The 15,691-nt window shown below is 32.6% G+C and overlaps 2 protein-coding genes across 5 annotated transcripts; both read right to left on the bottom strand.

Moving 5' to 3' along the window:
* Positions 1–220: 220 nt before the first annotated feature.
* Positions 221–3,361, bottom strand: LOC111806523 (uncharacterized). The gene is made up of 4 exons (XM_023691872.2): positions 2,922–3,361; positions 1,398–1,522; positions 447–740; positions 221–363 (listed from the first exon to the last, which is right to left on the bottom strand). Exons 1-3 carry the CDS (start codon positions 3,073–3,075, stop codon positions 450–452), a joined length of 570 nt encoding a protein of 189 aa, XP_023547640.2. The 5' UTR covers positions 3,076–3,361; the 3' UTR covers positions 221–363; positions 447–449.
* Positions 3,362–4,645: 1,284 nt separating this feature from the next.
* LOC111807736 (uncharacterized) lies at positions 4,646–8,886 on the bottom strand. 4 transcript variants are annotated; one of them, XM_087128789.1, is made up of 3 exons: positions 8,780–8,886; positions 6,523–7,341; positions 4,646–6,408 (listed from the first exon to the last, which is right to left on the bottom strand). In XM_087128789.1, exons 2-3 carry the CDS (start codon positions 7,339–7,341, stop codon positions 4,723–4,725), a joined length of 2,505 nt encoding a protein of 834 aa, XP_086984915.1. In that variant the 5' UTR covers positions 8,780–8,886; the 3' UTR covers positions 4,646–4,722. The 4 variants fall into 4 exon arrangements, with proteins under 4 accessions (XP_086984915.1, XP_086984916.1, XP_086984917.1 ...); XM_087128790.1 differs by having other exon boundaries at positions 6,523–7,344; positions 8,780–8,885; XM_087128791.1 differs by lacking the exon at positions 8,780–8,886 and adding an exon at positions 8,574–8,759 and having other exon boundaries at positions 6,523–7,344.
* Positions 8,887–15,691: the final 6,805 nt, after the last annotated feature.

The following is a 15,691-nucleotide window of genomic DNA, read 5'->3' as shown; positions in this document are numbered from 1 at the left end:
TAAATTATTTAATTCTTGAACTCTAAAAATTGTGTAATTGATTGCTAATTATTTCTCAAATTAGCAGACCTAGACAATAAATTAAAATTTTGAATCGATAGTCATAACCTTATTAAAAATAAATTATACTCTCTAAAGTTTAGAGACCTACCGAAAACAAAATTGAAAGTTTACGAATCTGATTGGTAATTAAAAAGGCATAGTTGAAAAACTCGAGGACTAAACTTGAAATTAAACCCATACAAAATAAGTTAAGACAATAAATATAATTAAGACAAAAATTAGAAGAGAATTATAAAAACCTTTATTTTTTAAAAAGCTCAAGGAGCAAATGCCCCGTCCTTTGTTTTCTTGGCTCCATTCCTGAAAGCAGTTTCAGTACGTTAAAAACGACATTCAAATTTTAGTACAGAAAAACCAAAATCTAAAGCTAAGTAAATAAAAACCTGTTATTTAGAACCCTTCTTTTTGTCTCGAAGACTGTCCTCTGGAGGCAGAGACAGAAACTGCAAAATCGTCCGTATTTGAGCAACGCCCACATTATACCTTTCAGCAATTTGGTTAACTCCCATTGGCCCATCATGATCTTCAGCCTTCCCTTCATGCAGGAGAATTATGTGGCGCATCTGTGCTACGTTTAGAGTTCCTGGTGGGGCTGGGCGATCCTCGTATTTACTCGATTTTAAATCTGTATTTCGTAGCCTTGGCATTGGTCTGTCATACCTCTCCACCACAGAAGCCTATATTACACATCATCAAAATCACGCAAATAGGAAAATCGTCCCATAAAAGACTCGTTTTAAAATCGTAGGAAAGTTCTTACCTACGAACAGCAATTACATATAATGCACACATTCAGGAGACAGACATTTGATCAAAGAAGAAAGGAAGGGAAAATATCCAGAAAGGCAAAGAAAAGAACGATCCCTTTGCCTAAATTGATTTGAATAAGGAAGGATTAGAGAGGAGTTTTCTTCCAAATCAAAGAACAAAACTAACCTCCTCAACAATAGTGTATATATATATATATATTTACTTGCAATTTATATTGATCTTTAAGAAAATTTTCAGTAGAATCACACCGGCTGGTGATGAGATGTCCCACATTGGTTGGGGAGGAGAACAAACCACCCATTTATAAAGCCTTGAGCAAATGCGTTTTAAAGCCTTGAGGGGAAGCCCGAAGAGGAAAGCCAAAGAGGACAATATCTGCTAGCAGTGGATCTGGGCTGTTACACCAGCGGACTCTCGGACTCTCGGACTCTAGGACTGGTCTGACTTCAAGGATTATTAATGGAAAAAAGAATAGAGAGCCCCGGAAGATGGAAGAAGTCTAAAATTTATATTCAATGCCTTATGCTATAAAAGTAATTCGGAAGCTTCTTATGGAAGCTTACCTCCCCCATCTCAAGTTTTCCTCCAGGCTTTGATCTAATTCGACCTGCCATTTGGCTAAGCATGGCATCAAACTGTGGATCTCGTTCTTCGAGCACATTTTCAGAATTACTTCCCAGGTCGTCACCTGCATTAACAATTGGAAGCGGTCAGCATTCAATATATTACATCCTATGAATCAATTCCCTTCAGAAAAAACAATCGCCAAACTGACTTTAGATACTGTTTCGATTAAAATGCATTGTAGAAAGCTATTACTCAGATTTTTTCCTAATTTTATAGGCAATTTCCTCAACAATTCAATGTCCACTGCCCTTCCAGATTGACCTAAACTGACTTTGTAGTGACTTTTCACACTGCTTATCGATTTACATGCAGTATAGAAAGCTATTACTCAAGACTTTTTCCTAATTTTATAGATAATTTCCTCACCAATTCAGTGTATACTACTCTTCCAGATTGACCTAAACTTACTTCGGAGTGACTTTTCACACTGCTTATCGATTTACATGCAGTATAGAAAGCTATTACTCCGATTTTTTTCCCTAATTTTATAGGCAAATACCTCACCAATTTGATGTTTACTGCCTTTCCAGATTAACCGCACAAAAAATCAAGCTCATTATCGAAATCTGATCATATAGAACTCGTAAGAATTCCATGGAACTGCATTTGGTTCAACGGAGAAAGAGAATCAAATTGCTATTTGGTTCAACGGAGAAAGAGAGTCAAATTGCTATTATGCTTCAGGAAAGAAAACAAAACCGTCCATTAATCCCTAGCATCCAGAGCATTTTTTGGCCTCTACGCTTTATTTACATGCATAGACATTGGGAAACTAAATCGGAAGCTCACAAAATATACACAATAGAAGCAGCGTATAAAGAACTCTCAACTTTTGTCTCAAAAAATACAACTAACAGAAATAGTGTAAAAAGAAGAAAAAATCACAATCTGAGAAGCAAGTGAACTCAAAGTTCAGGACCAAAAATATCACATTAACCGTAACCAGAAGGAAACGCTCACATTAAATAGTAACCTCATTCATAGTTCTGCAAAATCAAACACTAAAAAGAAAGATAGACAATGGTGAACAGTAACAAGAAGATATTCTTGTTCAGAGAGACAGAAGTCAACAAACAAAAACGAAAGAAGAAAACAGAGACATAAGTCAGTAAACAATAACGAAATAGTTATTTAAGCAATGAACAGATCAACACTAAATGAACTTGAAGAAATGAAGAAATGAAAAAATAAAACAAAAACAAAGCTAATAAGAGAAAGTGGAAAGAAAGGAAGTTGTAAAAAAAAAAAAAAAAAAGTAATAATGAAGCTCGTTATCGAAATCAGATGATTTAGAACTCGTACAATCCTACGAAGCTGCATTGAATTCAACAGAGAAACCTAAATAATCCTTCTTCGAGAACCTTCAGCCTCGAGTCTCAAAGTGCCAGAAGGAAAACAAGAACAGAAATCAAACAAATCCGAGAAAACACCGCCGCAAACGATTGACAAATTACAATTACCAGAATCAAGCGCGCCGCTCTCCCGAGCCTTCTCGACCACACGCGGTGGAGGCTTCCGATCTACGACGCTCTCCATTTTCAACGAAGAGGCAGAGGAGTCAATACTCGAAGCCGGTTTTATTCTTCCAGCCGCTCGACGAAATGCCTGTCCCATCCTTCCTTCTTCGAAACGAACAACGATCTCACAAAACGAACTGGAATCAGAGATATAGATTCATACGAAATTCATCAAAGAATAAGCGTAAAGAATCAAGAACCCTACGAGACGGAGGGTTTTACGACAAAAATTCCAGGGGGAAATGGAGAGGAAATGTGGACTCGGTGAATCGGGACTCGGTTTTACTGAGTACAAACTCGAGCCGCTACGGAGAGAACTTGAATAAAAGAGCGCTGGATGGCGAACGTGGCCGATCCGTTTATTCTCCACGCAATGAAAACTTTGCGTGGTCATTGTTTATTTATACCTCTTTTTTTCTTCACACCTCATTTAATGAAGCTTTTATATATATATATATATATATATATATATATATATATATATTATAATTTATTAATTTTGTTAAAATTATTCAATCCTTGATTTATTTATTTATTTATTTAATCTTGTAATTTTTTATTTTGTATTTAATAAATGTTTAAATTTTAAAATTTGCATAATTTAAATTTTTAATTTTGTATGCAACATTTCACGTTGTTATATTTTAAAGTTTTGATTAAAAAGTGAAAAAAAAATCCTAATTTATTTTTATATTGTCTTCCGGTTTGGGAAATTATTTTGTGATAAAATTATCTATTTTTTTTTTTTCACAGAACATTTCTTCACTATTAGTCATTTTAATACTCCTTTTAAAAATTTTATTAACTAGTAAAAAATGGTTAAATATATAAAAAGAAAATGCATCATAAATGTAAGATTATTCAAAAGTAATTTGACACCAATTTTAAAGAAATAAAATGACATTTAATTAATTTTCTTTGGATGATCAAAATGGATAAAGAAGAGATATATTGATAAAAGTCTGATAGAATCTACCGTTTAAACTTAGAACATATCATATCTTTCGAGATTAGCCCTGCAATATGAAAGACAAAATAATAAATAAAAATGTAAGTTTACCAACGACGAATCCATGAAAATTCGACAAGAATACGAGAGACGATGAACCCCACGAAAATTCAACAAGAACACGAGAGACAATAAACCCCACAATAACTTGACAAGAACACGAGAGACGATGAACCCCACGAAAACTCAACAAGAACACGAGAGACAATGAACTCCACAGAAACCCGCAAGAACACGAGAGACGACGAACACTATGGAACCTCGACAAGAACACGAGACGATGAACTCGCAAGAACACGAGAGATGACGAACACCACAGAAACTCGACAAGAACACGAGAGACGATGAACCCCATGAAAACTCGACAAGAACACGAGAGACCCCACGAAAACTCGACAAGAACACGAGAGACGATGAACTCCATGGAAACTCGCAAGAACACAAGAGATGACAAACACCACAGAAACTTGACAAGAATATGAGAGAATATGAACCCCACGGAAACTTGGCAAGAACACGAGAGACAGCGAACCCCACGGAAACTCAGCAAGAACACGAGAGACAACGAACCCCACAAAAACTCGGGAAGAACACGAGAGCAAAGGATTAGCTACGAGTTTCGGTTAGACTATCCAAGTGTTGTTGATGCATAGAAAAGAGAAGACTTCAAGAGTGATACCAATATATATGCCACAATAAATAAGACAAATCAAGAAGTAAATTCTTTTTGAGGGATTAAGTTTCAAGCTTAGATAACACCTCACTAATACTATTGCTATTACTGTTGCATGAACTAACAACTACTGCTCTATCTTCAATCTCTAATTTTTCAATGCTAATTCCCAAGTTCTCAGGTCTTACCTTTGGACGAGCACGTCGTGGCGGCCTCATCATCGAGTTCCCTTCCAGAAATGGATCTTTATGCTTTCGCTTTTGCTTGACATCCAACAATCCTAGAGCTCGTGCTTCCAGTGCTCGAGCTGTCGGGGGTCGGTTTCGACTACCGACTCTCCTTGAATTCAGACAATGTTGCTGATCAGAAATGCTTGGGACTTCAGAAGTTCTAGCTACACTGGGATGGTCTGGTTCCTTGCTTGTTTGGTCAGGTTGTTCTTCTCTCGTTTGCGTTATAATAGGTTTGTCGGTTTTCACGTCGAGAGGAACAGACAAGTTTATGTCTATTAAGGCACGAGAATGATTGAGAGCGATATCATTTGGGTTTCCATCATGGCTAGATATGGGACTGCATCCAGGCAGGACGTTCTTACTAGTACCGGGACCGTCTTTAGAGCAGCAGGCATCGTTTTTCGGTTTGGTAGGTACTGAAATATTACTTGTACACTTCGAACCAAAAGTGTTTAGTCTCCTGCGTTTTTTGGTGACATTAGAAGGCTTTCCTTTACTGATCGATCTCGATTTTTGGCCAAACTCGTGCACAATACCGTTCTGAGATCGCGTGCTATCGGATGGTATGCAGCTGTGTTCCTTCAAAACTTCTGCAGGTGAATCAGTAGAATCAGATGGAGAATAATGTCCATTCGAGCAGACCTTTTGTTTCTTGTTTCTTCCCCAGGCTCGAGAGGTACCAGCAGTTTCGGCCTTGCTAGAACGTCGGTCCTCTTCGGAATCAGACTCCTCCATTGACTCACTGGAAGAATATAGGTCGTTATTTTCGAAATGAGATCTCGACGTAGAAACATTCAGTAAGTCAAGTGGTAAGCTTCTAAGTTCTCGGACTTTTGAGGCATTTCCATTAGCCAGACTGGTGTCGACCACGGTAAACTTCACAAAATCGGTGTTGGCTGGAGTTCTCGGTTTGAGATAACAATGGCGTTGTTGAGAAGGAAAATCGTCTTGGTCAATTTTCGAGTCGTCGGTCCACCCATTTTCTTCCTTGCTCTTACTACCGTTATCGGCATTGTTGTCAAGCTCAAGTAGTCCAGGATCCAAAGCGACTTTACCAAGGACGTCGCTGACTGAATCGAAATAGTGATTTCCCCTTACGAGCTTTCTCCTCGAAAACTTTTTGATACCCGGGACGAGAAAGACCAATGAATGCTTTGCACCAGCAGTAAAAACATTCCTCGGCTGCTCGGAGTGCCATCCCCGAGCAAGCAAACGGGGCCAAACAGCTTCCCAAAAGAGATCATTCGACCGGGCTTTGCTCAACCTGAAATCACCTGTTAGATAGTTGACAATTTCCAAGGGAGTAAGGGCAGAACATGCTTTCCCAATTGGTATCTCGGGGCGGAGAGACGAAACGTGATTCGATTTTAATGGATCCATCGAAACTACTGTAAGATCTTGCTTCCCGTTACCGATCCCCACTGCCTCGACAAAAGCTTCCGTTCCAACCGTAGCCTTCAAAGCAAACACATACTCTTCAAAAGAACTTTTGCCATCGCTGAACGCTTTCGTGACCTGACCGTGCAACAGAAACCGTGCAACAGAAACCGTACTTTCATTGAGAAAAACGAAAGAATAATCAAATGCAGTAAACAGTCTTGATTGAAGAAAAAGAAACATAGTCAATACCTCCATTAATGCATTCTTGTTACCCTCTGCTAGACGAGGTAGCAACCGCGATACCAATTCCTGTAGTCTCCAACCTTTAAACAATCTCGGTCCGAAGATACACTTTCTGCCTCGAGCTTTCCGACATTCAGACCATCGGCGGTATTTTTCCGACCGATAAAACCTTCCATAGTAGAACGACAGAACATCCCCCATCTGTTTGCTTCCAACAAACTTCTTCACCAAAACAAGGTTTTTACCAAATATGTATAAACCAAGAAGGAAACTCGCCTCTTCTCCATCACTCCAAGGCTCACCCGAGACACCGGGAACCAGACAGCCGCCATCGGTATTATCCTTCTGATCTGTATCTGTCACAAGCACCGTTTCTTTCGGCAAGGCGACATCTATTGTACTGCCTGTTATTACTTCCGTTGCCTCAATGTTCGACTTTGCACCATTGCCTACCTGTTCATCTTCAAATGATTCAACTTTCAAGACCTCATTTCTGTTGCAGTTCTCAACTGTATCTTCACATAGCTTACGTTCCATCCAACAAGCTTGCTCGGAAATCCACATTACCCGAACGGGCAATCCAACAAAGACTTCATGGAGCCTACTATCCTGAATTTCTGCCTCCTTGCAACACTGAAACAAGTTCATATCTGATTTCAACAACAGAGGAGGAACTTCAACTTGATATTTGTCACCAACTCGAGGAGAAACCTCTGGTTCTGAAAACTCATCGCATATTTCAGAATTTTCCTGAGAAACCGACTGTTCGGGAGATCCATCCTCGTTGTCATCGGCGTCACCATAATTTTCTTTGACCAAATCCATCTGCTAAAGAAAACAAACCTGCTTTAGCTCAACATATTCCGACCGAGACTTGCAGATTCATACATTCTCTTAGCGATCTTAGCTTTGGATCGTTTTCCACTGCTAACATCTAGAAATCAACGGATGAAATTTCGAAATGACACAAAAAAACTAAGACTCTCCAGCAGTAACACGTTTCAGTAAGCTTTAAACCATTAGAATCTCTCAACCTAAATGCCAACCTTTGTTGTTTTTCGATAATCGGCCAGTGAAATCCTTTCTTTTCCGTGAGAGGAAATCTTCGACAGTAGGTTGTTGGAAGAAAAATAAAATGTATAAAATAACAAAGAGAGAGAATGGCTGCACTTCAAAATCAGGTTCTAAAATCTTCTCAACAGATTTCTTATTTAAATATAACCTAGAGTAGCCAACTAAATCTGAAATTTTGACTGCACTTCAAAATCAGGTTCTAAAATCTTCTCAACAGATTTCTTATTTAAATATGACCTAGAGAGTAGCCAACTAAATCTGTGTCACTTCCTACAAGATTGCCGTCTAAACTTTGTTAATCCATTCGACGTGTTTGTCAAATGGTCAAACAGAGAACTAATGAAATCGTGTGAATCTAAATAAGGAAAACTCAGGTTTTATCTAACAACCTTCACTTGCAATCTTAAATTTCTCCATCATTAACATCAGATAATGTACAGATAAAATCAAAAATCACAAAATAATTTAATTATCAAACAACAAAACTGTCCAAAAATTACACTATAATAAGAAAATTTCAACTCCAATCTGATACATTTCATATAGACAGCTTAGAATGACCTATCAAGCAATTAAGAACTCAAAAGAGCTGAAAGAACATCACAATTCATAAAATGCCCACAAAATTCATCGAAACCCAAAATATCTTCCCAAAATCATCACAAATTCACAAGAAAAGCCACCAAATATCCAAAAATTCAACAGAAATTCTTACAAACAGAATAAACCAAACATTAAGCTCCAAAATCAAGTCAATTAATTCAATCCAGATCCACTTTCGCTACCAAAACAAAGAAACCCAAACAACTAAACAAAATCTCACTCGAACAAATGCCATTACAAACAAATATCCCTAAAACGAGAATTACAGCCATTAAAATCACAAACATCGGTAAATGAACGAATCGCATAGTCAAAAAACATGAATAAATAACCTAAAAGAAAATAAATAAATGATAACTTATAATAATATTCGACCTTACATTGATGAAAAGAGCTGCAAAAAGCTCAAAAGCCAACGTAAAAAATCAGCCTGACAAAACAGAATTGAGTCCTCGATTTCATCCGATTATGAAGATTGAGAATAAGGAAGAACAAAAATCGCGAACATGAATATAGCAATATACAGTTTATTATACAAATATTAATTAAAAAAGACGAATAAAGAGAGAAAAAATTATATAGATACCTGAGTTCAAGAACAAAGTTGAGATTTCTGTTTCATGCCGCAAATGAAGAGAGGTTGAAAACGAGGACTTCCGCCCTTGGGCCGGCCCTGTAGAGAAGCGCTGAAGCTTTACTAAGTAAAATCTGTTGAATTTACTCTTTTATTTAATCTTAAAAATTTATTTGATAATTTATTAGATATTACTCTTATCTTTTTTAAAAAATAAATATTTTTATTTAATTAATTATTAAATTTTATTAAATTCATATAAATTATTAAAAAAATCATTTTTTAATTGATAAATTTATTAATACTTCAATTTTTTATTTAATATTTTATTAATTTTTAACTTGCACGCTCCTAAAACCTATTGTATCTAAATTATAAAAAATATTAAAAATTCATTTTATATATATATAATATACCAAAAAAATATATATAAACTTACATTAAATCATTTAGGTCCATCTAAATATAGCAAAATATTTTTTTTTTAATTATTTTCCTTTTATTTGTTTTTCTTTTTTATTTTTTTAAATGGAAAATAAATTGAGTTCGATGAAATAAATTTTTAAGGGAGAATATAACATGTTAACTCATTAAATTAATTTGAAAATCTTAATTTATGAGAAAAAAAAATATTGAAATTTATTAAGAAAATTATGTTTTTTTAATAAAAAAAAGTAGGATACCAGTAAAAAATTGATTTTATTAAAGGATGATTTGGGAATTTGATTTTATTAAAGGATAATTTGGGAAATTTACGTGATAAATAGCATCCAGTAATAAAATTGATAAATTAAAAAAATTAAATATAAAAAATGGTCTAAAAACTATTTCTAAATTTTTAAAAGTTTCACTATTATTCTCAAATTTTCAAAAAAAAAAAAAAAAAAAAAACTTTTGAACCCACGAAAGGTTTAAAATATATAAATATACGATTCAAAAATTTTATAATATGTTTTAAAACTTAAAAAAAACAAAAAACTTTAAATTAAAAAAAAAAATAAAATATTCTTATCCTTGCTTAAATATACTTATAAATCTTTTAAAACTGATTTAAATTTTTTTGGAGATAATATAAAATGTTTTTAGTCGAGATAGTAATCATTTTTTTATAAAAATAAAAAATATTAATGCTATTTTTAGAATTAAAAGTTATTTTTTAAATATTATTAAATTTTTGAAAGCGTATGACTACCTACCAAATTTATAGATAGTTTTATTAATTTAACTTACTTTATATATATATATATATATATATTCTTTAAATTTGATCCTTTTTAATTATTACAAACCATATAGTCTGTGTTCGTACATAAATTTATTCAATAAAATTGAGGATAGGAAATATTAAAAATTATCAATAAAATAAAAATAATAATTATTTAATTTTAAAATTTGCTATATTTAAATTAAGAAATGTAAAATAAATAATTCTCCAATAAGATATTGAACCATATTATTATTTTATTTATATGACGTTGTTGAAATATAATATTTAGAAAATATATTAGTTATGAAATATATCTTAAAAAAGAAAAATGGCCGTAAATAATATCTATGTAATTATAATCTTTTATAAGAATATATTATAATAATTAGTTAGGAAAGGAATATATATTCAATTATATCATTTTATCATAATAATTATAATAATTAGTTATGGAAAGGAATATATTTTAGATATTAGTAATGTTGGGTTTTATGTCCTAAAACTCATAATTTGTAAACAAAGATATATTCTATTTTCAATAAAGTTATTATTGATGTTTATTCAGTAAAAATTGTTATTGAATAAAGTGAACTTTACGATCATTAATCTAAATCCAATAAACTAAGAACACTCTGGCTATAGTATGATTACTTGAACTATATGTAGAGACATAAGAGTGGATCAAGTTCAAGTATATAGTCAAAATGATCTATAGTATAAGGATAAGGCTGAATACCTTATTCTGGGGACACTATGGATGCAGCCCACTTTTGTATATGATATAAACAATGTGATCACTAAATTGTGCATGTGGAGACATGTGAGTGGGGGCGTCCTATGCAATGAGTATTGCATAAGATCGGACCATGAAGAAAACTACTCTCACTTTATAAAGTCGTTTACTGTTGAGACTGATTTTCTTTTCATTCGATAACCTAGGTAACTCGGTTTTAATCCTGAGCTAACCATGAACTCCTGTTTATTCGGAATTATCCTTAGATTTGCATGGGTGAGAGTGGCTCTAGTTCGCCGACTCAACAGGCCTCCCATTTCAGGGGTAAGACTGGGTGAATGGCTGGGGACGTGGGGTGCAAGATGGAATTCACTCCTACCCACTTTTAGGGATAGAAGAAAGGTAGTTCCCTTAAGCACTGACTCCAGGTCTTGAACAAGGGGCCCCACCCTCTCATTGGCCTGAGAGGGATTCGGTTTACTGGTTGGACCACAAACCAATTGTTCATTAGAGGATCAATGAAACATAAGGAACAAGAAGTAACTTCAGGGGTAAAACGGTAAATTGACCCAGCTCTAGTTACGAACAACCTATGAAGGATCGACTTACTAATCATGGTTATATCAGATGGACAGAAATATATCTATAGTGAGGGGAGTGCAACTACTAGGCTATAGTGGAGTGTCCTAGTAGTTAACGAATGTTGGTTAACCAGGTTAATGAGTTTAATCGGTTAATCTTGGATCGTTGGAGCCCATGATCTATAGGTCCATTAGGTCCCTCTGCTAGCTCATATCGGACTAAACCATAGAACAGTGTGACGAGTGAGTTCGAAGTGTTCGAATTCAAATTAGGGAATATGCGTTACATATATACGATATATTTAACCGCAATTTTGTTTTATTTACGAATTAAACGAAAAGAGAGAATATGATATATTTAAATAAGATTTAAATATCTTAATCAATTATGTGTCGAATTGATTGGAATTGGCATTTGAATTAATATTAAATATTAATTAAATAGTTTAATTAATCATTTAATGTTACTTTAATTTGAAATTCATTATTCAAATTAATTGTTGAATTAAAATGAAGAAAGTCAAAATGTTGACTTTCATCAAATGGAAAAATCCATGTTAGTGGAATTTTGAGGTGTCAAAATTTGGTTTAACCAAACTTGCATGTTTGCCAAATAAACCCCACAAGTTTGAGTGGAATTTTGAGTGTCAAAATTTGGTTAACTCAAACATGCATGCTTGCCACATAATCCCAAACATTTGAGTGAAATTTTAAGTGTCAAAATTTGGTGATCTCAAGTTTGCATGAACATGCAAACTTGACTCTTTAAATAGAGTGATCATGATACTTGGAAGGAATTCTTCATCTTGATGAAAAACCTTGAGAAAAACCTCTCACAAACACTCTCTTTCACATATACAAAATCCCTCCCAAGTTTAGTCACTCACCGGATTCCACAATCCCGTTCTAAGGCCGGAGGATAGTGGAGAAGACACTAGTGGTGGTTCGAAACCGGTTCGTGAGGCAAAAGAAGTTTGAACTACAAAAGGTTAGTATTTAAACCCATTAAGTTTTAATACTTATGAACATGCTAGTTATTTACAATAATTGATGTTCTAAAAGTGCCTAAGATCCAAATTGCTTCCGCATGTGTTATACGAACACCAACAAGTAATCCGTTAATATTTTTTCATTTATGATTCAATTGTATATTTTATTTTATTTTCAAATTTAGGTAATTTATATTTTTCTTATGATTTAGTTAGTAGTATATTTTGTTTTATTCTAAAATATTTAGTTAATTTATATTTTTCTATTTTTTATTTATTTATGATTTTATTAATAGTATATTTTATTTTATTCTCTATTTAGTTAGTTTATATTTTTCGGTGGTTATTAGTTGGTATCTTGTATTCTATATTTTAAGAAAATTGAAATAGGACTTTATATCTGGACTTTTGCCATGTTTATTACACTCTCGATCCCAATTTTATTTCTCATTCTTAACACATTTTATCTGTTAAATTTGTAACATTTTATTGGTTAAATTAATGAGACGGTTAACTTGTAACTTTAATTATTCTATCTTTCAAATTATTATTATTAATTTGAAATTTGAGTGTTTCAAATCCAAAATCTTACCTTTTAATATTTTGAGGTTTTAGGATTTTATGTTTTATTTAGTTTGAAATTTTTAATAATGCATATTTTCAGAAAATCACATTTAAAAAATTTAAATTAATTGATTAAAAGATAAAATCAATAATCATAGATAAAAGCATACATATCAAATTTAAATATATAAATATAACATTTAAAAATAAATAAAAGTAGATTAAATTTGAAATTTAGAAATAAAAATATAACATTATACTAATATATATATATATATATATATATATATATATATATATATATACTTTATTTAACCATAGAAATATAACATTTTAAGATAAATAAACTACATTAATTTTGAAATTTAGAAATAAAAATATAACACGGTACAAAACATAATATTTTACTTTATTGTTTTATTTCTTTCCTCTATTTTTATACAAAGTACTATGACCCTACAAAACCACGAACGTCAGGAATTAATAGGTTGTTGCGACACGTGTCATAATATAATTGGACGTGGCATTGACGTTGACAACAGCTTGAATTACATAAAGTAATTACAGGCTCACAATTGCGCGTAAGAACTAAAATCCATTTCGAACTTCAAAATTGAGTATTTAAAAAATCACCTTTAAATTAAAAAATAAGCCTCAAATTTTATTCAACACTCTTATCCTAGTGGGAAATTTCAACGGATCGATGAAGCAGATTCTGTCGGCCAATCCAACAGTTTCGAAGCAAGTAAAAGAGACGACGCGCGAATGGGCGTCGAGGCTTTTCGAATAATATCTAAAGGATCCGACGACCATAATACTAACAGTTATTTTTCAAACATAATACTAACTTTAGATATCTTTTTATTTATTTATTTATTTTTTTTTTATTTTTAAAGTTTTAAGTATATTTTAAACATTTTTTAAACAAATAAGTAACCATTAAACTCTTAAAAAAAATTATGAATATTATTTTTTTATTAATTTCTATTGATTTAGTCATAAATCAAAGAACTCTCGCTGTGGTATTTATGACGCATCAGTCCGATATTTTAATAATTAAATCATGACTAATTAATATTATTATAATAATATTTAATTTTATCTGTATTAAATTCAATACTATTGTATTTATGTACATAGCGAGCATATAGCAACCGAACATTGTACATATGATACCATGACAAGTGTTATTTGATAATTATTTTAATTTAAATGACACGCGTTGTTTATATTTATAATCTACTTTAACGTTGTACACGAGTTAGATTGAGATAATTTTTTAGACCCGAACAACTCAAATAGAGTTCACAAACTAACTCTACTTAACTTTCTATTAGTTAGGTTACGTTGTCAATTTTATAACATTAATATTGAATTTTTATAAATTTCAAATATCAAATATTCACGTGTCACATCTCATTGATATCGATTAGAAATATTAAATATTTTTAATTTTTATAATAATTTTAAAAGTAGCGTACGGTTGGGTTGAGTTGTAACCTTATTTTCGAGTACTAACTAAAAAAATATCAATTTGTGAACCGACCAACATTTTCAATTTTTCAAAAAAATCAATTCGACCCAACACTTAATTTTTATGGTTTAGGTTGGGTAGTCTAGATTGATCGAGATTGTTGAGTCATCGTCCCTAATCAAGTTATAGAACTCTGTACTTATGTATCACGACACAGGTTATTTCGTAATTATTTGACGGATGTGTATTGTAAATACCATTTTAGTTCAAACATATTGACAATACACTTTGAACTAGGGGTGTACATTCAACCCGGCAACCCGACAACCCGAACCAACCCAGCCCAAACTATAAAGGTTGGGTTGGATTAGCATTTCGGGTAGGGTTGGATTCATTTTTCTGAACCCGAACTGAAATCGGTTCGGTTTTGAGTTCATGGGCAAAACCTTCGGGTTGACCCGAGCCAAATTAAAATATATAAAATATAGTAAGAATTTTTGTGTATTAACGGGTTGGTCATAGTGGTACTGAGTCCAATTCAACGACATTCATGATTTATTATTGTAATCTTAAACTAATTATTTTTATGGTTTATTTTTTATTTAATCCATTCTAAAAAAATGTCGGTATTTAATTGTCTCTAGTTTTATGACAATGTTAAACTAGGTTAACATGTTACAATTTTCCGTTATTATTTTTTATTAATTTATTATTATTATTTTGTCAATAATTATAGATTGATTTGTGTTCGTGAACTTTTAATATATTTTATGTTCCGAATAATTATAAATTGTGGGTAAATAAAATATTTTTTTTTTTTTGACAACCCAACCCGAAAATAGAGGGTTGGGTTGGGTTACCAATCCAACCAACCCGAACTTTTGGGTTGGGTAAAAAAAAATCACCCAACCCAACCCAGGTTATTTCGTAATTATTTGACAGATGTGTATTGTAAATGTCATTTTAATTCAAACATATTGACAATACACTTTGAACTCTCGACTTTAAACTAATGAGTACATGTCAATTAACTAGCCGGAAACTGTGATATTGGTTGGATATTGTGCTAATTTAAAACTAAAATAAAAAATTTAAAACTAAAAATAAACAAAATAAAAAAATTTACATTTATTAACCTAAATTATTACTATTATTATTATAAATAAGATATCCTCTTTTAAAGACAATAAATAATAAATAGTACAAAACATTAATAATGGGTATTTGGAGTGTGGCCTGTGGGGGTCGTCTTGCACGTTAGGTATCCCAAATTTCCAACAATCTCACTCCAATTATTCTAAACCTCGTGACAAAAACTTAATTTTGTGCCTCCATTTCTTTTAGTCAATTATAATATATACACGTCTAATTTATTC

The sequence above is a fragment of the Cucurbita pepo genome, chromosome 12, assembly GCF_057944985.1.
Source record: "Cucurbita pepo subsp. pepo isolate OVF chromosome 12, ASM5794498v1, whole genome shotgun sequence".
Lineage (NCBI taxonomy): Eukaryota > Viridiplantae > Streptophyta > Magnoliopsida > Cucurbitales > Cucurbitaceae > Cucurbita > Cucurbita pepo.
This window is presented reverse-complemented; position numbering and strand designations above follow the sequence as displayed.